The 23,728-nt window shown below is 44.7% G+C and overlaps 3 protein-coding genes across 3 annotated transcripts in view; all 3 read left to right on the top strand.

Moving 5' to 3' along the window:
• Positions 1 to 1,184: 1,184 nt before the first annotated feature.
• The window catches only part of LOC140581701 (antigen WC1.1-like), a 42,500-nt gene continuing 19,956 nt past the window's right edge, over positions 1,185 to 23,728 (top strand). The window contains exons 1-8 of the mRNA XM_072705231.1: positions 1,185 to 1,478; positions 1,594 to 1,908; positions 2,045 to 2,371; positions 2,619 to 2,939; positions 3,062 to 3,358; positions 4,048 to 4,359; positions 4,488 to 4,652; positions 23,544 to 23,624. Of these exons, the coding sequence (XP_072561332.1) occupies positions 1,202 to 1,478; positions 1,594 to 1,908; positions 2,045 to 2,371; positions 2,619 to 2,939; positions 3,062 to 3,358; positions 4,048 to 4,359; positions 4,488 to 4,652; positions 23,544 to 23,624 (2,095 nt within the window). The 5' untranslated portion in view covers positions 1,185 to 1,201. The remainder of the gene's footprint in view (positions 1,479 to 1,593; positions 1,909 to 2,044; positions 2,372 to 2,618; positions 2,940 to 3,061; positions 3,359 to 4,047; positions 4,360 to 4,487; positions 4,653 to 23,543; positions 23,625 to 23,728) is intronic.
• Positions 5,615 to 17,390, top strand: LOC140581688 (CD5 antigen-like). The gene is made up of 6 exons (XM_072705179.1): positions 5,615 to 5,687; positions 5,826 to 6,017; positions 15,570 to 15,885; positions 16,172 to 16,488; positions 16,572 to 16,886; positions 17,245 to 17,390. The coding sequence occupies exons 1-6, from the start codon at positions 5,615 to 5,617 to the stop codon at positions 17,388 to 17,390; spliced, it is 1,359 nt and encodes a 452-aa protein (XP_072561280.1).
• On the top strand, positions 19,344 to 23,267 carry LOC140581687 (antigen WC1.1-like). Its single transcript, XM_072705178.1, has 8 exons — positions 19,344 to 19,709; positions 19,850 to 20,164; positions 20,298 to 20,624; positions 20,863 to 21,183; positions 21,306 to 21,602; positions 21,684 to 21,761; positions 22,670 to 22,981; positions 23,254 to 23,267. The coding sequence occupies exons 1-8, from the start codon at positions 19,379 to 19,381 to the stop codon at positions 23,265 to 23,267; spliced, it is 1,995 nt and encodes a 664-aa protein (XP_072561279.1). The 5' UTR covers positions 19,344 to 19,378.

Here is a 23,728-nt window from a genome sequence, read left to right as displayed (position 1 = left end):
TGATTCATTCAGCCATTTCAGTGAAATTCATATCTATTTGCATTTACTTAGTTCCATGTTTCCAAAATCATGCAACAATATTGAGTCTTTGCAGCCAATTATCATTTCTCTGGCAATACCTACACACTGTAATAGAACTTGACTTCATTTTCTCCTAGAGTTCATCGTACAGTGAACTGTGCATTATGGCACTTTGCAGACACATAACTGAAGATGTAAAGTTAATACTGTATAAAATTATCATTTCTCTACCTGATTCTCTCATTTATTCTTCAGTCTAAAAACATGTGGTTATGCAAAATATATCTTAATTGCCCATAGTGTGTCGTTGTTAGAATGGGTGGATTATGTTTGGGTTCCGTAGGGACAAATCGAGTTCCCCTCCTGGCTGCACTTTGCCTATTGGTGTGTGTGGTATAGAAAAGGCTGTGATCCAACACTGGAGAAATGGTACTGGGAAAATGTATGTAGATGAAAATTTTACATTTGCAATATAAATATTATAGATTCAATAGATTCACTGGCATTGAACAGCTGAATGGAGCCGGAGCTTTGAGTGACAGAATATGATTAAAAGGAGTTGACTTTTTATTTTTTTAACCTTTCAGCCGTTCATGTTTACATTCAGTGTGACACTTGGACTGAGTGTCTGGTTCTGTACCAGCATTGTTAATATCTGAAGTGGCCCAATGTATTACAAAAGTCTGCATTTCTTTACATTGCATCAAGCTGATAATACACAATTTATTTTGCATTAATCGTAAAGTTAGAAATCTTAATGATGCATCAAAGGTTAATTAAAGTAAACAACATTAAGGGATCGGCCCATGTTTGCAAGGTTTTTCAGAATGGCGACGAGAGACGACTGCTTTCTGCGTAATATTATTAGCAAACAAGTTGTAAACAAGTTCCATGGATGCTAATATTTTATGTTACACATAAACCTGAGTATATGGTTCTATACCTGAATTGTCAATGTCTGAAGTGTCGCAATGTATTACAAAAGTCTGCATATCTTTACATTACATTAATCTGGTAATATACTTTTTATTTTGCCTTCATCATAATGGTGGAAACTTTAATGTTGAATCAAAGACTACCTCTATATTAAAGGTGTTTCACAGTAAATTAACAAAAGCAAATTAGCATGTCTGTTTCCATCTCAGGCCATCGGGGGATTCGGCTGATAGGAGGGAGTCACATGTGCTCTGGGAGAGTGGAGATTCAGCACGGAAGAACCTGGGGCTCAGTGTGTGACGCTGACTTTGACTGGCAGGACGCTGAGGTGGTCTGTAGATCACTAGGCTGTGGGGAACCTGCACAGCTGCTGGGGGGAGCTGCCTTTGGTCAGGGAGAGGGGGGGGTGTGGTCTGAGGAGTTTCAGTGTCAGGGAAACGAGTCTCATCTTGTTTTCTGTCCCAAAATGACACATAACAGGACCTGCGGCCATGAGAATGATGTGGGCCTGGTGTGTTCTGGTAAGAGTATCATTGCTCTCAGACACCCTCACTCTGTTATTATTATTATTATCTGAGTGACATTTCAGTGTATCTCATCTTCATTCTTCGCTCTCTCTCTTCATGCTGCTCCCAGGATACACACGGTTCAGGCTGAGGGATGGTCCTGACCACTGCTCTGGTAGAGTGGAGATGAGGTACAATGGAACATGGGGAACATTGTGTGATGCATCATGGGACATGAGAGCCACCACTGTCCTGTGCCAGCAGCTGAAATGTGGGGGCGCTGTGGCTGCCCTGGGACAGGCCTGGTTTGGGGGGGGCACTGGACCCATCTGGCCTGATGTGTTTCATTGTCAGGGGAATGAGACTCGCCTCTTCCAGTGTGCAGTGTCCCCATGGAGACGAACAGCCTGTTCTCATGGGCAGGATGCAGGAGTCGTCTGCACTGGTGAGGACTGACAAGTCAGTTATAGTCCAGAGAGAGACGGAGCAAATATTACCATAAATAGCACTTGAACTCCACAGTATGGAGACTCTCCTACTTTATTAGGCTCCTTTGTCATCAGTCTTGATTTTTTTCACAGGTTCAACCCCTTCTTCCTCTGATGGGGGTGTCAGGCTGCTGTCTGGAGGGAGTGACTGTGAGGGCTGGGTGGAGGTTTACTACAACCAGACCTGGCAGAAGGTTCACCAAGAGTCCTGGAGCTCCATGGATGCATCTGTGGTCTGCAGACAGCTGGGCTGTGGCTCTGCAACAAATATCTACAGGTCATACCTGTCAAGGACAGGGGACAGTGACAAGTGTGTGACAGGCTTTCACTGCTCAGGAACTGAGTCTCACCTGGGGAAATGCAGACCTCCACATGTCCTCAACTGCCGCCCCAGTGACCAGGTGTCCATGGTCTGCTCCAGTGAGTTTCTCCACATCAGTGGGATCTGTGTCAGCAGGATGTGTTATGGCTGTTCAGAGAGATACTTGTAACTGTTTAATTCATGAATTTGTGGTAGAAAAATGGAACATTTTATGACATTAGGACACCTAGATGTACTGACCTTTAGTTCACATGTGTGTGTTACTCTTGATTCACAGCATGAATGTTGTCATGTGAGCTCCCTGGGTTGGTAGATCTTCCTTCCTCACTCTGTCTTCTCTCCCAGACCACAGGTCCCTCAGGCTGGTGGGGGGAGGCAGTGACTGTGCAGGGAGGCTGGAGGTCTTCCACAGGGGCTCTTGGGGGACAGTGTGCCATGAGTCCTGGGCTCTGTCTGAGGCTCAGGTGGTGTGCAGGCAGCTCCGTTGTGGGACAGCCCTCAGTGGGCAGATCCCTGTACCCACTTACTTTGGCCCAGGGACTGGACCCATCTGGCTAAGCAAGCTGGGCTGTGTGGGGAACGAGTCGTCCCTGTGGGACTGTCCCTCAGTGGAGTGGGGGGGGAAGGACTGTGGGCACAAGCAGGATGTGGGTGTTGTGTGTTCAGGTAAAGCAGATCCAGCTCTGCATGAAACTGCATTCTGTCACTTTAAAGACAGACAGTGTCCAGTGGTTTCTGTAATCACTGAACAATAATGGTTCACGTTCCTTGTGTGTCTTTCACCACAGAGCACAAGGAGCTGCGTCTGTCTGAAGGATGTTCTGGCCACACAGAGGTCTACTACAATGGCACCTGGGCAAGTGTGTGCTTTGATGGTCTGGAACAACCAGCAGTAGCTGTCATCTGTCGCCAGTTAGGCTGTGGAGACAAGGGGACAGTGACTAAGACAATATCCAGGCTCAGTCCTGACCTGAAAGGGCTGGACTTTGGAAAATGTCGATCCCATGACACATCACTCTGGCAGTGTCCATCATCCTCCAAAGGGCCAAATGGCTGCTCAGAAGCTGCCAGAACAAGCTGCTCAGGTGAAGCTAAATTCAGCCTCTTTGTTGTTGTATGTTAATAAGTTCCATGAACCATGTTTTATTCCTCTATCTTGCTGATTATTGTAGATGCTGAAAAGCTGAAATCTCCATCAGACTTCATGCTCTGCAGATCTTCTTCTGATCTGAGCTTCTGTACCAGTAAGTTTATTCGGTAACACTTTACTTAAGGCCATGTTTTTAGTCATTTATAAACACATTCATAACAAATAATAATGCATTCAAAAAGCATTGTAAACATAGTTCCAAATATTTTTAACACCCAGACTACATTATAGGCTTGTTTTTTTTATCCATTATGAATGCCTTATGAAGTTCTCATCTATAAAATTTTTATAATATTTGTAGCCATGTTTATAATGCTTTTTGATTGCATGGTAATGCATTATTAATGTATTTATAAATTTCTAAAAACATGGTATTAAGTAAATAGTGTTACCATGTATTGCTTGTATCCATGTATCCCATTTATATTACAGATCTGTTTTAAAAACATTAAGAGACTAACAGGAGTAACCAGACTGCCTGTCTGTGAGTGAATGGAGTGTGAGTGTGAGTGTGAGTGTGAGTGTGCCATGCAATGGACTGGCAGAATGATTAATATATTAACTGTACTGTCCCCTTTGAGTTCTGCTCCAAATAACCTCAGCTGTCTCCTGTGTCCCCACTAGACCATCTGCCCCTGAGACTGACTGGGGGTACAGACACTTGCTCTGGGAGGGTGGAGGTGTATCACAGTGGCTCCTGGGGGACCGTGTGTGACGACTCCTGGGACCTGCGTGACGCCATGGTGGTGTGCAGGCAGTTGGGCTGTGGGCCGGCTCTCGGGGCAGAAGGGGGCGGACGCTTCGGGAGGGGTGATGGCGCCATCTGGCTGGATGAGGTGAACTGCAAGGGCAGTGAGCTGCACCTGTGGCACTGCTCTTACTCACTGAAGCAGAGTGACTGCTCACACAGGCAGGACGCAGGGGTCACCTGTGCAGGTGTGGCCAGGAAGTACATTCCTGCATCCTCTCTGATAGTGTGGTTTTTGTAGTTATTAAATATGAGGCTAAAATACTTATTCTTCCCCTTAACCTGACAGTAATAAACACCAATATCATTCCTGTAGGTGTCACAGAAATCACCCCAGATGTCACTGGACCTCCCACAGTTACTCAGATGCAAACAGGCCAGTCTGACCCAACAGTGTCCTCAGTGGTTCTTGGGCTTCTGATCTCAGTACTTCTGCTGCTGGTGGTTAGACTGGTCTACAGGAACTGGGTCCTGACAAGAGGTAGGACAGTAGTTACATAAAATTATTTAGGTTTCATTTCTCTGTTGAATATTTGATCAATTGATCATTTACAGAGCAGTGGGTTTTCTCCCTTAGCAACATGGGAGATTTATCTGTGTCTGGTTGTTATATTGTCTGCTAAATGAGTCTTTGTAAAGTCAGTCACTCACGTCTCACTATTCTGGATTTAATTTTCTGGATTATATTTCCCTGTTACTGAAGTAGAGGTCCCACAGCTATGAAGTATATCTATGACTCAGATTGTTTTAAAATTTTATACAAAATAATATTTGTGTCTTTATCCTTCACAGAACTTGCTGAGAGTGACAATAAACAGCTGCCTCCCGCCATCTATGAGGAAATAGATTACAAACGTGCCCAAGTTGAGAGAGGTAACTTAACTGAAGTATGTATCACTGCTGAGAAACCACCACAATCACTCTGTGACACTCATTCACAAGGTGCTGTGACAGTGAGGTGGAGACAATCAAACTATAGTGATGTCATAGAAGTAGCTCACAGTGTGACTGCTGCACATCTACATTTATTTATGTGGATTTATAATGAATCTGCTCAGGGGAAATAACTCTGGGCTAAGAATGACTTTGTGCACAGTCAGGTTCATCCATGATGACATCAGTACATTGTTCAGAGAGGATAGGTCTCCACACTGAAGTCTGACTGTATATTTAGCTGAACATTCTATAACTGCAGCCAGGTAAAGATCTGCCAGGAGTGTAAAAGTGTCACTAACCCTTCTTCTGGTGTCAGGGAGTGACCTTCCAGATGAGCAGCTCTCAGGGTATGAAGATGTGAGGGAAGCTGAAGGAGTCAATCTCTTAGGTAATGATGGTGCAGAACATCTAAGAAAATGATCTGTGGAATAAATAGGAATTTAGGGAACTTGTTTTCTGACAGGCACTGATGTGATGTGTGTCTCATGTTATTATGATTTAGAGAAGATGATCACTGGTGACGACCAAGAAAAATATGATGACCATGTTTGTGAGAATGAGACTCCAGAGAAGTTGAAAGGTGAGATTTTCTCAGCTCAGCAATACCAGGTTTCCCTTCTTTAGATATGTAAGATGGATGTTACTTCTCTTCCTGGATGTCTGAAACATTTACCTTAGAAATTTCATTCACCTCCTTGCCTTGACTTTGTGGTTGTAGGGGTAGATACCCTGGAGTACTACAATGACAGCCCCACAGGTCAGACTGACTATGATAATGTCACTGACAGCCAGACCAATGACTATGATGATGTCACTGACAGCCAGACCAATGACTATGATGATGTCACTGACAGCCAGACCAAAGACTATGATGTCGTCTCTGTGCAGCATCACCCTGACTCTCAGCCAGGTGAGTGGCTCTAAAGGGATCAGCTGGTCACTTTGCTCCAATCAGACTGAGTTTGATATAATCTCAGCCCAGGCCTTCTGTTATGCTGATTGTTATTACTAAACATTGAATTATGAATATCTCAAGTGTGACACTATAACAAGTATTTCACTTACTACTTAGACACATATTGCTGTTTTTCTTATGGAACCTTAAGGTTCTTTTTTGAAATATTATACATAATATAAATGAAACATGACATCATGCTGCCTCTTCCTCAATCGGCAATCAGAGCTACATACACATTCACCCAAAGGTCTGTGTGTCTGTGTGCCTCTCTGACAGATCTCCACCACAGTCACCCTGTAGGACACATGACTGAGCTGTCGTTCACCCAAGAAGGGGGGGCTGCCTAATGATGACATCACTAACTATGATGATGTGGGGGAGGGGCTTCTGTGAGAGGGGGGGGCCTGGGTGAGGGGCAGAACTGTATCAATGCTTGTGTATCAGTGCACATAAGTAAAAGTACATTTGTTTTTATTTCTTTATTAGTTTAAAGTTTCTATACTACTCCTTCAGGTAACCATTTAGATAAACAAACATATGCTCAACATTAAAAGGCATAAGTTCCACAGTAGTTAATCATCTTTTTCTGATTTCTGAGTTACCTAATAAAATACCTGTTGTACATTTACACATATTTTTAATATTGGCTTTTTTGTTTGACATTAAAAAATAAAATTTTGTTTGTAATTCCCCTGTCTTTCTGTTTTTAGTGATACTTCAACATTGAAACATTCATTGACACGTAACACACAATGACACAATGATGTTTCACAGTGTCCAGTTTATCTTCTTAAGACCATCTACCCAGTGTTGTTGCCATGGGGAGGCGCCGGTGTGACCCAGCAGCCCTAAATGCCTATCAGGTCAGGTCAGGTTGGAGAACATTTGCTGATGCAGCGCATTGCCGCACCCACCACACTGCAAAACTCCTCAGGATCCCTGCCAGTGATCACCCAGGCAGATACACGGTCCAGTCCCACCCTCCTGAAGTAGCCATCCATCTGCCGCAGCCAGCTATTACGTGGGCGTCCCCTCAGCCTGGTCCAGCCGCTAGGTCCCCAGCAATGAGGATCCTGCGAGCCGGATCACCCTCAGGGAAACGTGCCACATGGCCATAGTGCTGTAATTGACGCTCCCTCACAATGCAGGTAATGTGCCTCATTCAGGACTCCTCTAGCAACCGCTCATTCGACACAAAGTCAAACCAGCGGTACCCAAGGATTCTCTGAAGAGAGACAGTACTGAAGGAGTCCAGTCTTGGTCTCAGGGAGACGTCTCTCGAGAGCTCCGATCAGAATCTCCATTAACTCCGCTAAGATCACAGCATTTATGGCAAAGTCAATACAGGGGACAACCCAGTTCAATACAAAGTTCAATAAATCTTTCTTCACCAATGGATGCCCCACAGCTGCTGGACCCCATGACCCTGCCCAACACCCAGTCCATACAACCATTGAACAGAGTAGGAGCAAAAACACACCCCTGGCGAACCCCAGAATCAACTGAGAAGAACACAGAGGTTCTGCCTCCACTCTGCACAGCACCCACAGTACCAGTGTACAGGGTACCAGTGTACAGGCCAGCCATGACGCCCAGCGACCTCAGGGGGATCCCGCGAAGTCTCAGGATGTCCCACAGGGCAACTCGATCAACCCAATCCAACGCTTTACAAAAATTAACAAAGGCTACAAAAAGCCTCTGCTGATATTCGTGCTTGCGCTCAATGAGAACCCTCAGTGCCAAGTTTCCTTTGATTTTAGACTTCTTAGACGTAAAAGCAGACTGCTCTGGTCGCTGACAGACAAGCAAGTGATCATGGATCTGTTAAGGATGACCCTGGCAAGGACCTTACCTGGCACTGAGAGCAGTGTTATCCCCCTGAAGTTGCCGCAATCCAGGCGATCACCCTTCCCTTTCCAGATAGGGACTACAAGTCCCGTTTTCCAGTCAGTTGGGATGATGCCTGATTCCCAAATGGAAGCAATGATTACCCACAATGCCAGGAGGACAGCCTTACCAGCAGCCTGGAGAAGTTCACCCCAGATACCACAGATCCCTGTGGCCTTCCCTACCCCCAGCTGATGCAATCACAGTGAAATCAGGTGGTTCAAAGCTGATTGGAGGATCAGCTTCGAGAACCGTGGACCCAAAGATGTCCAACATCCTAGCTGGAGGGTCAGCTTTAAAAAACTGCTCAAAGTAGCTGTGAAGTAGCAGTGAATCACAACTGCAGTGTCATCCATAAGGACCGTCCCATCACCCGCCCTGACTGCAAGTCCCCAAAGAACAGATTGAGATGTGCGTAATGCTTCAATTCCTCTGTAAGCAGGACGTGGGTCACCAGACCACAGATGGTGTGTCACCTGCTCACAGATTCGTCTAACAAACGCCTCCTTATCTGCCCTCAGAACCCTCATAGCCGTCCTTCTCAGTTCCGGGTAGAGATTGGAGTTGCCACCGAGTCGTGCACTGCGACTCTTCTCAATAATATCCAGGGTGCCCTGCGAGATGAAACACCTCCTTCTGGGATCACTGGCAGGATCTAAGCTGAATCTTCAGAGTAGCAACAACAAGTCTGTGGTCAGAATTCACAAATTGGGCAATTCTGTAGACCCTGCAGGTCTGCAGGAGCCTCCAGCGTCTGCCCATGAGGATGTGATTGATCTCCTTTGCCTCACCAGTCACCACCAGTATTGGAGCACCAAGTCCAGCAATGCGGCACAGGGCGTTGGGACCAGGACTAGACGAAAAGTAGGTACAGTATACCCACCTACAGAGGGTGGCCACTCCCCAGACTGCGTACCTCAGAGAGTGCTGTCACTGAAACGCGGAGTTTACGAAGCTCCCCCGGCAGCAGAGATAGATGGTCATCTTGCTGGAGAGACAAGACGTTCCACACACCTACCCGGATGGGCCGCCTCAAACTGGGACCCAAGTGCCGCCATGCAGCAGGTGACGCCTCAGCACCACACCAGCCCCCATCCCCAACAGGCCTGACCCTATTAGCTCTCTGAAGGTTGCGAATCGTTCATGGTGCGTACAGCCTTCCTGGGGGCGGCTGCAGCAGAGCTACTCCTGAAAAGAGTATTGTGGTTGTTGAAATCGAGCAGTTGTGAGTTGTTTTACGGTGGCTGGAGTGCCAATTCCCTGCAAGTTAGAGGGCCGGATGCAGTGTAACGTCATACCCAGGACATAAATGCCTATGCCCCCCAAAAATAATCACCAGTTGATGCTAAACACCAATGTTGCCCCCGATGGCATTCTGGTAATATTACTGCTCCCTGCCCCCCGTACCCTTCTATGGAAATCTCAGACCCAACTGTCTGATTAGTTCTGGTGCCAACACTGAATCTGTGCTAAATTGTTTAATTAACAATATTCTCAGACTTGCGTTCCACACTTGTGATACAATTAGTCCATATTTACCTATAAAGTGGGCTGTTTGGGCCCCATTTATTCTACTTTAGTTTTATATAAACTGTCATGTGTCAGTACAAGTCCTCTCTCTCAAAGCTTTAAAAATTATAAATACACCTGTGGTTAGCAAGTTTATCTCGGAAAAAAGCAGAAGAAATATAAAAATGCAAAGAGTCGTTGCCCTGCAGAGAGTTAGGAGATGGAAGTGAGAGATATGGATCGTAGCCCCCGGTAGCTGAGAGAGAAACGAACGTGGTGCCATCAGGCAGCGTAAGACCGCAGGCTTAAGGGGAGGAAGTATAGAGTGGAGGCGTGGGGAGGAAAGACGACTCGACTCTATGATGCACAGGAGAGAGAGAGAGAGAGAGAGAGAGAGAGGGAGGAGAAGCTGCAGAGATCAGAGGAGAATGAGCAGCATGGCAGCTGGTTCATCTGCTCAGACGCTGCAGTGAGAGCATGACCTCCTGCTCCTCAGCGCTGACAGACGCTGCTGGATCCACAAGAGAAGCTGCAAACGCCGCCGTCACATTGGCAGAGTTACGTCATTTACAGAGTGAATGTGCTCAGGCAGCATGGAGTGTCTGTGTCAGGATATTACACTCTTTACTTTTGCTTAGTAGATGCATATTTGTATAATGTAAGCATGTAGTTTGCAGGTCATGCAGTGTCTGAGTGGTTTGGATTGTGGTCTCACACTTCCAGGGTTGTGGGTTCGATTCCTGCCCCAGTTCAGTGTCTGGAGCTTGTGTGTTCTGTGGCTGTTAATTCTGGGTGTCCCTGTTTAATCCCAGTGTCCAAATACTGTCCAAATGTCCCCCTGTGTTGTGCCCCATGCTGCCTGGGAGGCTGCAGGCCCCCATGACCCTGTCCAGGGTTAGCAGGCAGGAGATGGATGGACCCATCCTGGGTTGTCCCTTGCCTTGCAGCCATAGCGTCCAGGATAGGCTCCAGATCCCCCACAGCCCTGAGATAAAATTTGAAACTACTCTAATTATCACTCTGCATTATCAGTACGAACTAAAGCCATATGAAAACCACCGTTTTGTCATTTAAAGGCAGCAAAAAATAGTTTTATGAGTGATTACAGATTACAGATCTCTACAGTATCACTGTTTATTCAACGTGGAAGATTTTCAGGATTCCTCTGGTACATAAATGAATTTGTATCTGATTCAGTGTCATTTATTTTAAACCTTATAGCCATTTATCTGTTTTTTTCTTTCTTCGTGTTTTATCAGCATCCGGTCGTGTCTTCAGGTTGTAGGAGGTGTCTGCAGAAGTAACATATTCTTGGTATATATGGAGACGTCTACAGCAGTATCTTTTGATTTGTCATTGTACTTATTTGAAGTATTAAAGTTTCCTGCCCTGTGTCTAATAAGGCAAAGCTGAGTGTGATTGGTGGGCTTGAGGCTGATGGGGGCTGATTGTGATTGGTGGGCTTGAGGCTGGTGGGGGCTGAGTCTTCACTTGGTGCTGGAACCTTCAGCAGAAGCTCTCAGATCTCAGGGTGCAGGTTGGCGTCTCCACATCACACAGGAGGAGGTTGATCTGCCCTGATAAACATGGGGAGCTGCCTGTTCCTCGTCTTCTTCTCTCTGCTGCCTCTGCTCTCCTCCGCAGGTAGGAACCTAAGTACTGTCTGCTTGGACCATATTCAGCCAGGATCTTGGTTAGAGGCTGGGGTCAGATTTTCGGGGTCATGTGGTCAGTCACGGGTGCATAAATTATATGGGAGGATTCTTTGCGTTTTTGACAAACTGTTTCCCTTTGGTTACACATCTGCTGCCGTGTGATTTTCTCAGTATCATGTTATATGTAGATATTTAGTTGCTGAAGCAGTACCGGTCCTAGCCAGTGTGGAGCCTAGATGGGTATCAGCACCAGCAGACCCTGTCCGAGGCGAAGTGAAGATGTCGGGCGAGTCGACGTCCCGTCAGAAACTACCTGTATCGCTTATAGGGTCTTCTGGCTCTGACCTGAAGATGAATGAATATCTGATATTATTCCATATTTAGTTTTTATATCTACCGTATTTTCCGCACTATAACGCGCACTGCATTATAAGGCGCGCCGTCAATCAGTGGTCTATTTTCAAACTTTTTCCACATACAAGGCGCACCGGACTTTAAGGCGCTTTAAGCAAAACAAAACAGTCAGATAAGCCAGTCAACCAAAATTTATTTTACATCACGTGTTCACAATGACTGTCAACATTGTTCAAACGTTTATGAGCGTCTTCACTACTCTTTAACACGTAAAAAAAATGAGTCTTATACCGCTAAATCAAAAGTCAGCCTATTAACAATAACTGTAGCCTTAATGCTAGTGGTGCGGCTTTGCAGTTTACCAAAGTCATACTAAAACATTAAAATCGCTTCGATTTCAGTATGCACAACAGAAATTAATCCACGTTTAAAGCACACTGGATTATAAGGCGCACTGTTATTTTTTAAGAAAATCAAAGGCTTTTTAGTGCGCCTTATAGTGCGGAAAATACGGTAGTTGTTTTTATTTTTGCCTGACACAGGTCTAAAGAGCATCTGTAATTTGATTATATGTATAATTTTAAACAGCTCACAGCTTGTAGATGTTGGGTTTGGTGGAAACATTTTACACTTTCTTGTACAACAAATTTTTTAAGAATAACTAAATACCTGTCATCATCTGAGAATGGACCACAATGCACGCAGTTTTGTCCCTCTTTTGGGGTAAATATAAAAATAATTATATTATTATAAATACAGTACAGATATTGATTTGTCTCTTTACTTCATGGCCGATTTGCAGCATTCTCCACATACATGGCTGTGTTTTCTTCTCTGCTCTGAAGTCATTTTCTATCTTGTGGCCTTTTCTCTCATTTCCGGTCTTTGTTTCTTTCCATTATCCAGCAGTGCCGTTGGTGATGTGATGTGTTGGTATATATGGAGAAATATACAGTAGCTTCTTCTGATTTGTTGCTTTACCTGTTTGAACTATTAGAGAGTTTTCTGCCCTGTGTCTAATAAGGTAACGCTGAGTGTGATTGGGCGAGTTGGTGCTGGTGGGGGCTGAGTGTGATTGGTGGGGTGGGGGCTGCTGAGGGCTGAGTGTGATTGGTGTGGTTGAGGTATGTGGGGGTTGAGTGTGATTGGTGGACTTGAGGCTGGTAGGGGCTGAGTCTTCTCTTTGTACTGGAACCTGCAGCAGAAGCTCTCAGAGCTCAGGGTGAAGGTTGGCATCTCCACATCATAAACTTTTATTGATTATGTTAATATTTTGAGTGTTTGTAAAATGTCTACTGACTTATACTGAAGTTCGATATCATATCCATACTGTCAGAGAGATTTATACAGCAAACCGCTGTATTCCAGACCACAGGGGGGCCTGATTTGGGTTGGCACCGAATCCTGGGCTGTTCCCTGCTTTGCGTCCGTAGCCTCTGGGATAGAGGGCATTGAGGGCAAGGACAGAGGTGAAGGCAGGCGTGGGGGAAAACAAAAGGGGCTTCATTAAGGAAACTGTACTCCAGGCAGGGCAAAGGAAACAGACCACGAGGGGTCAAAACGGGGTAGTGAGGATCAGGCAGGAACACAGGGTACAACGGAGAGCAAATGCAGGCAGCAACATCAATGGCTGGACTGGGGATCACAGGACTGAACGAAGATTTATACAGGGCATGTGAGGGAGCAGACGAGAGGCACCTGGGGTAATCGACACAAGGGCTGTAACGAGAGGTAAGATTAAACAGGCAACAGGTGTGGCTCGTTAGAGGGAGAGAACAAGGGAGAAGGAACGCAGTGTGTGACAATAGTAGTCCACACGATCCTGAACAGGACAAGTGGTTACAGATAATTGATGGATGGATGAATGCAAATAGAGGGGCAGTTTGTGGGTCAGCAAATTGGATAGTGCCTGTGATTTGAAGGTCATCATTTCAAATCTCATGGTCGGCAGAATGATCTCACCATTGAGCCCCTGAGTTTATTCCTTATTTGCTCCAGGGACTGGGTCCCCTCCAGGGACTGGGTCTCCTCCAGGGACTGGGTCCCCTCCGCCCCTTCATGATTAACGTTTCCACTTATCGGCCAGCTTGCTGTAACTTTGCCATGCTAGACAACAGAACTCCTGAGTCTTTTCTGTGTTTTATTACAGTTTTGCTCAGATTTTCACCTGTCTCATACAGACAAAATACGTAGCAGGTAGAGCACGCTGTTTATTACAGTATACAGAACACTACTATATTAACATTTATAAATATTCCGAAAATACCAGTATGAAATGCTTAAAATATTGGTGACGGGCGCCTCCTGGCTTATCAGCCAATTCGCTTAAAGACTTAGTTGAAGGAACGGAACTCAGTCGTTAGGTATGGAGTGTCTGTGTGTATATTTTCTCGTGAGCAATTGAAAACAGCCCTTGTCTGTAATCCTGGCCTGTGTGTACCCAGTTGTCGCGTTTGCCCTTACCTGTGTTTGTACTCGGTCGTTGCCTGATCCTCGTGTGTCTCTTCGTAATGCCTTGTCATTCACCGTGTATGTGATCGTGTGTCATGCGACCTCGCTGTGTTTCCCTGTTATACTTGGTTCTGGTGCTTGTTCAGTGCCTTTTGAGGGCTATAATAAAAGGGCATGTTCTCCCCTTTGAAAGAGCCTCGTTGTCTTTCCCGCCGCTGCGATGCCTCGGTCTGCCCGGCGCCACAATATATACTTTGGGATAAAAGTCTCTGCTAAACAAATCAGACTCCTGCCAGTATGCTGCTCTACCTTCCTGTTACATTAATGCCGAATTGTCAGTCATGCATCTGACTTTAGGGTGTAACAGAGAAACATTTTGATCCAGATGCTTGCATTGAATTATCAGCTTAGATTAAACAGGATTGAATTTTACTTATGCTTGAAATGCAGCTCCTGGTTAGATGAAACAGGAAATGCAGCAGGACGTCTGTTATTGGAGCCCATTCCAGGCAGCCTCAGACACATGGCAGGCCCCCTCTGCCCCTAATTACATTAATAATGACGGTAGCATGCAGGGCGGACATACAATGGGCAGCTGATTTAACTACCTGCATGTGTTTAGACTGTAGAAGAATTAGCCAATGACTCTGACTTTTCTACCTACAGGACATGAGGAGCTGAGACTGGTGAAGGGAGGGAGTCCCTGTGCTGGGACAGTAGAGGTGAATCGTGGAGGACAGTGGGGGACAGTAATGCAGCTTGGCTGGGACATGAATGACGCTACAGTGGTGTGTAGAGAGCTGGGCTGTGGGTCTGCTGTAGCCACTCCTGGTAGAGCTCACTTTGGAGAAGGTTCTGGGAAGGAGCTACTTATTCAGGTTTCCTGTAATGGATCAGAGCCGACACTGTCTATGTGTCCATCTCTAGAGGCTGATAAGATGCCAGGGTCACTCCGTCGTCCTCATGTACTTGATGTTGGAGTGATCTGTTCAGGTAAGAAACAGCCACTGCAAAGCTAATACTTATAATTATTCTTTTACAAATCAAACAGGAAAAAAAAAGATAATTCTGTATGATACATTATAAAGTACAAATGACTACTTATGCTATAATTTTCTATGGACAAAGTTGTTTCTTTCATCGTAGGTCCCTCAGTGGTCCAGCTTGTGGGGGGGCCTCAGAAGTGCTCTGGGAGACTGGAGATTAGAGATGGAGATACCTGGGCTACAGTGTGTGATGGTAACTTTGACTGGCAGGATGCTGAGGTTGTCTGTAGGGAGCTGGACTGTGGGGCTCCTTCAGCTCTACACAAGGGGGCCCATTTTGGTGAAGGAGAAGGTCCCATCTGGTATAAAGGCTTCCACTGTGAAGGAGAGGAGTCCTTCCTACATCAATGTGTCACCCCAACTGGACCAGAACAGAACTGTACAAATCACACTGTAACACTGAACTGTTCAGGTAATATACATTGTCATATACATACAGGGCTATAAATACCTGTCCAGGATCAATTATTTTTGGTTAAATATTAATTTAAATGTTTTTTATTATGAAATATGATATATTGTCATGTCTCTTTGCTCTAATTATGGAATTAAAAGTTATTAACCTGTAAAATTGGACATAACTATCTCCTGTGTCTCCACAGAGCCTGCTGATGTGAGGCTGGTGAATGGAAGCAGCCCTTGTTCTGGGAGAGTGGAGGTGTATCGCTGGGGAGAGTGGGGGACCGTTTATCAGCGTAACTGGGACATGAATGATGCCGCGGTGGTGTGTAGACAGCTGGGCTGTGGCTCTGCTGTATCTGTACCAGGTGCAGCTCACTTTGGAGAAGGTTCTGGGCGGATGGTTCTAGGGGATGTTTCCTGCAGTGGGTCAGAGTCTGCGCTGAGGGAGTGTGGATCACTGGATGGCAGAGAGCATGACTTACCGCACACACTGGATGCTGCAGTCATCTGCTCAGGTTTGACAATTTATTAGAATAATTATTTATGGATTCTATAAGGGATCAGATTATAAGATACAAATCTGTGTTAGTTTCCTGTGATTTTTGTGGTCAGATATTGTATTTAAAAGGTGCCACACATTGCTGACTAGGGCTATAAAGCTGTAAAATACTTAAATAATATCTTATTTATGCACAGATCTCTTAAGAGATCTATTTCTGGATCTTTTTTTTTGGAGCCATATTTTTCACAACATTAAGCAGAGAATAATCAATCTTTAAGCCAGGATTTTTATTCTATCTGTGACTCCAGATCATGTGAAGCTTATGGGTGGAGCTGATCGCTGCTCCGGGAGGCTGGAGGTGAAGTTCAGTCAGTCCTGGGCTACAGTGTGTGATGGTAACTTTGACTGGCAGGATGCTGAGGTTGTCTGTAGGGAGCTGGACTGTGGGGCTCCTTCAGCTCTACACAAGGGGGCCCATTTTGGTGAAGGAGAAGGTCCCATCTGGTCTAAAGACTTCCACTGTGAAGGAGAGGAATCACTTCTACAAAAATGTCTCATGTCAGAGAGATCAGAACAGAACTGTAAAAATAACAGCAATATCAGACTGAGCTGCACAGGTAACCAGCTGTATTATTAATACTGTAACATCAGACCAATGATCCTCCTGAAGTGTCTTAGCAGCTCGGCTGTGTCCTAACAGGGCCTGAGGACCTGAGGCTGGTGAATGGAAGCAGTCCTTGTTCTGGGAGAGTGGAGGTGTATCGCTGGGGAGAGTGGGGGACTATAGCCCAGTATGACTGGGACCTTGATGATGCATCAGTGGTGTGTAGACAGCTGGGCTGTGGGACTGCTGTATTAGCAGCTATAAGTGCTCACTTTGGAGAAGGTTCTGGAAGGGTGTTGCTGAGAGATGTTTCTTGCCGTGGGTCAGAGTCTGCACTGAGGGAGTGTAGATCACTGGATTTCAGATACATGGATTTTCCTCATATTTTTGATGTTGCAGTTATATGCTCTGGTAAGATGAAGCTTTCTTACAATTTAATAAATGTTTGCTGTTTAGTAAGATCCATATGAATAATAATCCATGAGTTTTTTACAGTCTGCAAAATCCTAGAAAATTGAGTATTTTTATCTTGCACGCACAGAACACCATTTATTTACTTTGTTTTATTCTGTGCGATGAATTCATGCAATTTCTCACCAACTGGTAAATTAAACATGTGTTGCTGGTTTCATTGCTCAATTACAGATCATGTGAGGCTTGTGGGTGGAGCTGATCGCTGCTCTGGGAGGCTGGAGGTGAAGTTCAGTCAGTCCTGGGCTACAGTGTGTGATGGTAACTTTGACTGGCAGGATGCTGAGGTTGTCTGTAGGGAGCTGGACTGTGGGGCTCCTTCAGCTCTACACAAGGGGGCTCATTTTGGTGAAGGAGAAGGTCCCATCTGGTATAAAGGCTTCCACTGTGAAGGAGAGGAATCCTTCCTACATGAATGTCTCATGTCAGATAGATCAGAGCTGAACTGTACCCATCACCATGCTTTGGGATTGGTTTGTAGTGGTGAGTTCAGTATTACATTTTTATATTTTTTATTTATTCTACTATTTTGGCTATTACATATTGCCCTTATTTAAACTTTTATCATTTTCTCAGTTATTGAAAGTTACTGCTACTTTATAATATCCACTTATTTCAGTATGTATGCATCAGTGTCAGATATCAAACGTGAAGGTGTTTCACAGTTTAATTTTTTTAAATTTACTTTAGGTCCTGATTATGGGAGAATGGTGGATGGAGGCAGTCCTTGTGCTGGAACAGGGCAGGTGTATCTGTGGGGGAAGTGGTGGACAGCAGCAACCTATTTTGCTAGTATAGATGACCTTCAAACTCTTCTCAATGTGGCAGGCAGAGATTTGGGCTGTGGACCATTGGAATCCCTTGGAGGACCTGAATATTTAAGTTATACTCAAAGCAATGTATTGATAAGTGAACATTTCTGCAACGGATTAGAAACTATATTAATCAATTGTAAGAATAATTACTTTATTGAAGCTCAGATACTTTCCGATGATATTGGTCAAGTCATTTTCACAGGTAAGAATCACATCATACAATAACTGCATCATGGCAGCAACAGAAATAGGCTGTGGAGTATTAGAATTTTTTGAAGGACCTGAATGTTTGCCTTGTTGGATCAAATACATTGATAACTAAACATTTCAGCATTGGATTAGAATCTGAATTGAGAAATTGCAAAAAAAATACATTATTAAAGCTGAGGTACTTTTTGAAGAAATCCATCAATTACATTACATAGGTAGGAATCATACACGATAACTGAATGACAGAGGTTACGTAAAATATCACAGTTTTTATAACAAATATGTATCATTAGTCAACTTTCCTGATTCATTCAGCCATTTCAGTGAAATATGTATCTCTATTTGCATATTCCTATTTGCATGATTCCAAAATAATACAAAATATTCAGTCTTTGCATCCAATTATCATTTCACTGGTCATATCTAGACACTGCAATAGAACTTAACTCCACTTAGACTTCATCTAACAGTGAGCTGTGCATTCTGCAGACACGTAACTGAAAATGTATTTAAGTAAATATAATATTATCGGTTCTCTGCCCGTTTCTCTAATTTCCTCCTGCAATACAAAAACATGTGGTCATGCAAAGTATTTCTTAATTGCCCATAGTGTGTCGTCGTTAGAATGGGTGGATTATGTTTGGGTTCCGTAGGGACAAATCGAGTTCCCCTCCTGGCTGCACTCTGCCTATCGGTGTGTGTGGTATAGACAAGGCTGTGATCCAACACTGGAGAAATGGTGCAGGGAAAATGTATGTAAATGAAAATTTTATTTGCTATATAAATATTATAGATTAAATAGATTGAACAGTATAGAATGGTTGACTGGAGCTGCATCTTTGAGTGACAGGATATGATTAAAAGGAGTTGACATTTTATTTTTTTAACCTTTCAGCCGTTCATGTTTACATTCAGTGTGACACTTGGACTGAGTGTCTGGTTCTGTACCAGCATTGTTAATATCTGAAGTGGTCCAATGTATTACAAAAGTCTGCATTTCTTTACATTGCATCAAGCTGATAACACACTTTTTATTTTGCATTAATCGTAAAGTTAGAAATTTTAATGTTGCATCGAAGGTTAATTAAAGTAAATTAATTAAGAGATCGCCCGTGTTTGTAAGGTTTTTCAGAATGGCGACCAGAGACGACTGCTTTCTGCGTAATATTATTAGCAAACAAGTTGTAAACAAGTTCCACGGATGCTAATATTTTATATTACACATAAACCTGAGTATATGGTTCTGTACCAGAATTGTCAATGTTTGAAGTGTCGCAATGTATTACATTAATCTGGTAATATACATTGTATTTTGCTTTAATCATAATGGTGGAAAGTTTAATGTTGAATCAAAGGCTACCTCCATGTCAAAGGTGTTTCACAGTACATTACCAAAAGCAAATTAGCATGTCTGTTTCCACCTCAGGCCATCGAGGGATTCGGCTGATAGGAGGGAGTCACATGTGCTCTGGGAGAGTGGAGATTCAGCACGGAAGAACCTGGGGCTCAGTGTGTGACGCTGACTTTGACTGGCAGGACGCTGAGGTGGTCTGTAGATCACTAGGCTGTGGGGAACCTGCACAGCTGCTGGGGGGAGCTGCCCTTGGTCAGGGAGAGGGAGGGGTGTGGTCTGAGGAGTTTCAGTGTCAGGGAAACGAGTCTCATCTTGTTTTCTGTCCCAAAATGACACATAACAGGACCTGCAGCCATGAGAATGATGTGGGCCTGGTGTGTTCTGGTAAGAGTATCATTGCTCTCAGACACCCTCACTCTGTTATTATTGTTATTATTATTATTATTTTTATTATTATTATTATCTGAGTGACATTTCAGTGTATCTCATCTTCATTCTTCGCTCTCTCTTCATGCTGCTCCCAGGATACACACGGTTCAGGCTGAGGGATGGTCCTAACCACTGCTCTGGTAGAGTGGAGATGAGGTACAATGGAACATGGGGAACATTGTGTGATGCATCATGGGACATGAGAGCCGCCACTGTCCTGTGCCAGCAGCTGAAATGTGGGGGCGCTGTGGCTGCCCTGGGACAGGCCTGGTTTGGGGGGGGCACTGGGCCCATCTGGCCCGATGTGTTTCATTGTCAGGGGAATGAGACTCGCCTCTCCCAGTGTGCAGTGTCCCCATGGAGACGAACAGCCTGTTCTCATGGGCAGGATGCAGGACTCGTCTGCACTGGTGAGGACTGACAAGTCAGTTATAGTCCAGAGAGACAGAGCAAATATTACCATAAATAGCAATTAAACTCCACAGTATGGAGACTCTCCTACTTTATTAGGGTCCTTCTTATCACTTTTGAATTTTTTCACAGGTTCAACCCCTTCTTCCTCTGATGGGGGTGTCAGGCTGCTGTCTGGAGGGAGTGACTGTGAGGGCTGGGTGGAGGTTTACTACAACCAGACCTGGCAGAAGGTTCACCAAGAGTCCTGGAGCTCCATGGATGCTTCTGTGGTCTGCAGACAGCTGGGCTGTGGCTCTGCAACAAATATCTACAGATCATACCTGTCAAGGACAGAGGACAGTGACAAGTGTGTGACAGGCTTTCACTGCTCAGGAACTGAGTCTCACCTGGGGAAATGCAGACCTCCACATGTCCTCAACTGCCGCCCCAGTGACCAGGTGTCCATGGTCTGCTCCAGTGAGTTTCTCCACATCAGTGGGATCTGTGTCAGCAGGATGTGTTATGGCTGTTTCAGAGAGATACTTGTAACTGTTTAATTCATGAATTCATGCTAGAAAAATGGAACATTTTATGACATTAGGACACCTAGATGTACTGACCTTGTGTGTGTTACTCTTAATTCACAGCATGAATGTTGTCATGTGAGCTCCCTGGGTTGGTAGATCTTCCTTCCTCACTCTGTCTTCTCTCCCAGACCACAGGTCCCTCAGGCTGGTGGGGGGAGGCAGTGACTGTGCAGGGAGGCTGGAGGTCTTCCACAGGGGCTCTTGGGAGACAGTGTGCCATGAGTCCTGGGCTCTGCCTGAGGCTCAGGTGGTGTGCAGGCAGCTCCGTTGTGGGACAGCCCTCAGTGGGCAGATCCCTGTACCCACTTACTTTGGCCCAGGGACTGGACCCATCTGGCTAAGCAAGCTGGGCTGTGTGGGGAACGAGTCGTCCCTGTGGGACTGTCCCTCAGTGGAGTGGGGGGGGAAGGACTGTGGGCACAAGCAGGATGTGGGTGTTGTGTGTTCAGGTAAAGCAGATCCAGCTGTGTATGAAACTGCATTCTGTCATTTTAAAGGCAGACAGTGTCCAGTGGTTTCTGTAAACACTGAACAATAATGGTTCACGTTCCTTGTGTGTCTTTCACCACAGAGCACAAGGAGCTGCGTCTGTCTGAAGGATGTTCTGGCCACACAGAGGTCTACTACAATGGCACCTGGGCAAGTGTGTGCTTTGATGATCTGGAACAACCAGCAGTAGCTGTCATCTGTCGCCAGTTAGGCTGCGGAGACAAGGGGACAGTGACTAAGACAATATCCAGGCTCAGTCCTGACCTGAAAGGGCTGGACTTTGGAAAATGTCGATCCCATGACACATCACTCTGGCAGTGTCCATCATCCTCCAAAGGGCCAAATGGCTGCTCAGAAGCTGCCAGAACAAGCTGCTCAGGTGAAGCTAAATCCAACCTCTTTATTGTTGTATGTTAATAAGTTCCATGAAAAATGTTTTATTTCTCTGTCTTGGTTATAGTTGTAGATGCTGAAAAGCTGAAATCTCCATCAGACTTCATGCTCTGCCGAACTTCTTCTGATCTGCACTTATGTGCCAGTAAGTTTATTGGGTAGCACTTTACTTAAGGCTATGTTTTTAGTAATTTATAAACACATTCATAACAAATAATAATGCATTCAAAAGGCATTATAAATATGGTTTTAAATATTTATCAAAACACATAACACATTATAAATATGTTAATTATGCATTATGACTACCTTATGAAGCTCTCATCTATAATGCACTATAGATACCTTTATAATGCATCACATTGGTCGGTATAAGCATTTAGGATGCTTTTTACTGCATTATCAAGGTATGTATAGTGCATTATAGATGAGAGCTTCACAAAGCAGTCATAATGCATAGTAAACATGGCTATATTTGTTGTACTTTTTTATAAATATTTGTAGTCATGCTTATAATGCTTTATGAATACATTGTAATGCATTATTAATGTGTTTAGAAATTATTAAAAACATGGCCTTAAGTAAAGTGTTACCATTTATGGCTTGATGGATTTGCAGATTTATATTACAGATGTGTTCTAAAATCCTTTGAAACACAGAAGATAATATTACACCGTATATCAGTGTTTCCCAACCCAGTCCTCGGGGAACCCCAGACAGTCCACGTTTTTGCTTCCTCTCAGCTCCCAGCGCACCTGTAACAGGTATTCGGTGTTCCTGATTGGCTGGGAGCTGGGAGGGAGCAAAAACGTGGACTGTCTGGGGTTCCACGAGGACTGGGTTTGGAAACACTGCCATATATAATACAGTCATGAAAAAGGCAAAGAATTAGAAATAAATGTGTTAATTTATTAAGAATTAGAATTAGTGTAGATTGCTGTGTTTAATGCACCTAAACCGCGTTTTCATACGCAAAACAATTAATGTATTAAATGTCTGTCCCCTCTGAGTTCTGCTCCAAATAACCTCAGCTGTCTCCTGTGTCCCCACTAGACCGTCTGCCCCTGAGATTGACAGGGGGTACAGACACTTGCTCTGGGAGGGTGGAGGTGTATCACAGCGGCTCCTGGGGGACCGTGTGTGACGACTCCTGGGACCTGCGTGACGCCATGGTGGTGTGCAGGCAGTTGGGCTGTGGGCCGGCTCTCGGGGCAGAAGGGGGCGGACGCTTCGGGAGGGGTGACGGCGCCATCTGGCTGGATGAGGTGAACTGCAAGGGCAGTGAGCTGCACCTGTGGCACTGCTCTTACTCACTGAAGCAGAGTGACTGCTCACACAGGCAGGACGCAGGGGTCACCTGTGCAGGTGAGGCCAGGAAGTACATTACTGCATCCTCTCTGATAGTGTGGTTTTGTAGTTATTAAATATGAGGCTAAAATACTTATTCTGTCCCTTAACCTGACAGTAATAAACACCAATATCATTCCTGTAGGTGTCACAGAAATCACTCCAGATGTCACTGGACCTCCCACAGTTACTCAGATGCAAACAGACCAGTCTGACCCAACAGTGTCCTCAGTGGTTCTTGGGCTTCTGATCTCAGTACTGCTGCTGCTGGTGGTTAGACTGGTCTACAGGAACTGGATTTTGACAAGAGGTAGGACAGTAGTTTATAAAATCATTTAGATTTCATTTGTCTTACTAATTTTTGGCCGATTGATAATTTATAGAGCAGGGGGTTTTCTCCATTAGTAACACTTTGACTGCTAAATGATTCTTTGTACAGTGTGTCACTCTCTCTTCTGGATTTTATTTTCTATTAACCTCTGGTTTCCTTGTTACTGAAGAAGGGGTCCCACAGCTATCTATGTCTCAGATTGTTTATATATTTTATACATAATAACATTTGTGTCTTTATCCTTCACAGAACTTGCTGAGAGTGACAATAAACAGCTGCCTCCCGCCATCTACGAGGAAATAGATTACAAACGTGCCCAAGTTGAGAGAGGTAACTTAACTGAAGTATGTATCACTGCTGAGAAACCACCACAATTACTCTGTGACACTCATTCACGAGGTGCTGTGACAGTGAGGTGGAGACAATCAAACTAT

The sequence above is a fragment of the Paramormyrops kingsleyae genome, chromosome 22 (genome assembly GCF_048594095.1).
Source record: "Paramormyrops kingsleyae isolate MSU_618 chromosome 22, PKINGS_0.4, whole genome shotgun sequence".
Lineage (NCBI taxonomy): Eukaryota > Metazoa > Chordata > Actinopteri > Osteoglossiformes > Mormyridae > Paramormyrops > Paramormyrops kingsleyae.
The sequence above is the reverse complement of the archived record's forward strand: the minus strand, read 5'-3'. Positions and strand labels throughout refer to the sequence as shown.

Coding starts and splice junctions, on each gene's coding strand:
- LOC140581687 (XM_072705178.1), top strand. CDS start 19,379: ATGTCTGTTTCCACCTCAGGCCATCGAGGGATTCGGCTGATAGGAGGG. Junction 20,165..20,297: donor TGCAGGACTCGTCTGCACTG/GTGAGGACTGAC, acceptor ATTTTTTCACAG/GTTCAACCCCTTCTTCCTCT. Junction 21,762..22,669: donor TGATCTGCACTTATGTGCCA/GTAAGTTTATTG, acceptor TGTCCCCACTAG/ACCGTCTGCCCCTGAGATTG.
- LOC140581688 (XM_072705179.1), top strand. CDS start 5,615: ATGATCACTGGTGACGACCAAGAAAAATATGATGACCATGTTTGTGAG. Junction 16,489..16,571: donor TATCAGACTGAGCTGCACAG/GTAACCAGCTGT, acceptor GTGTCCTAACAG/GGCCTGAGGACCTGAGGCTG. Junction 16,887..17,244: donor TGTTGCAGTTATATGCTCTG/GTAAGATGAAGC, acceptor GGTTGTCTGTAG/GGAGCTGGACTGTGGGGCTC.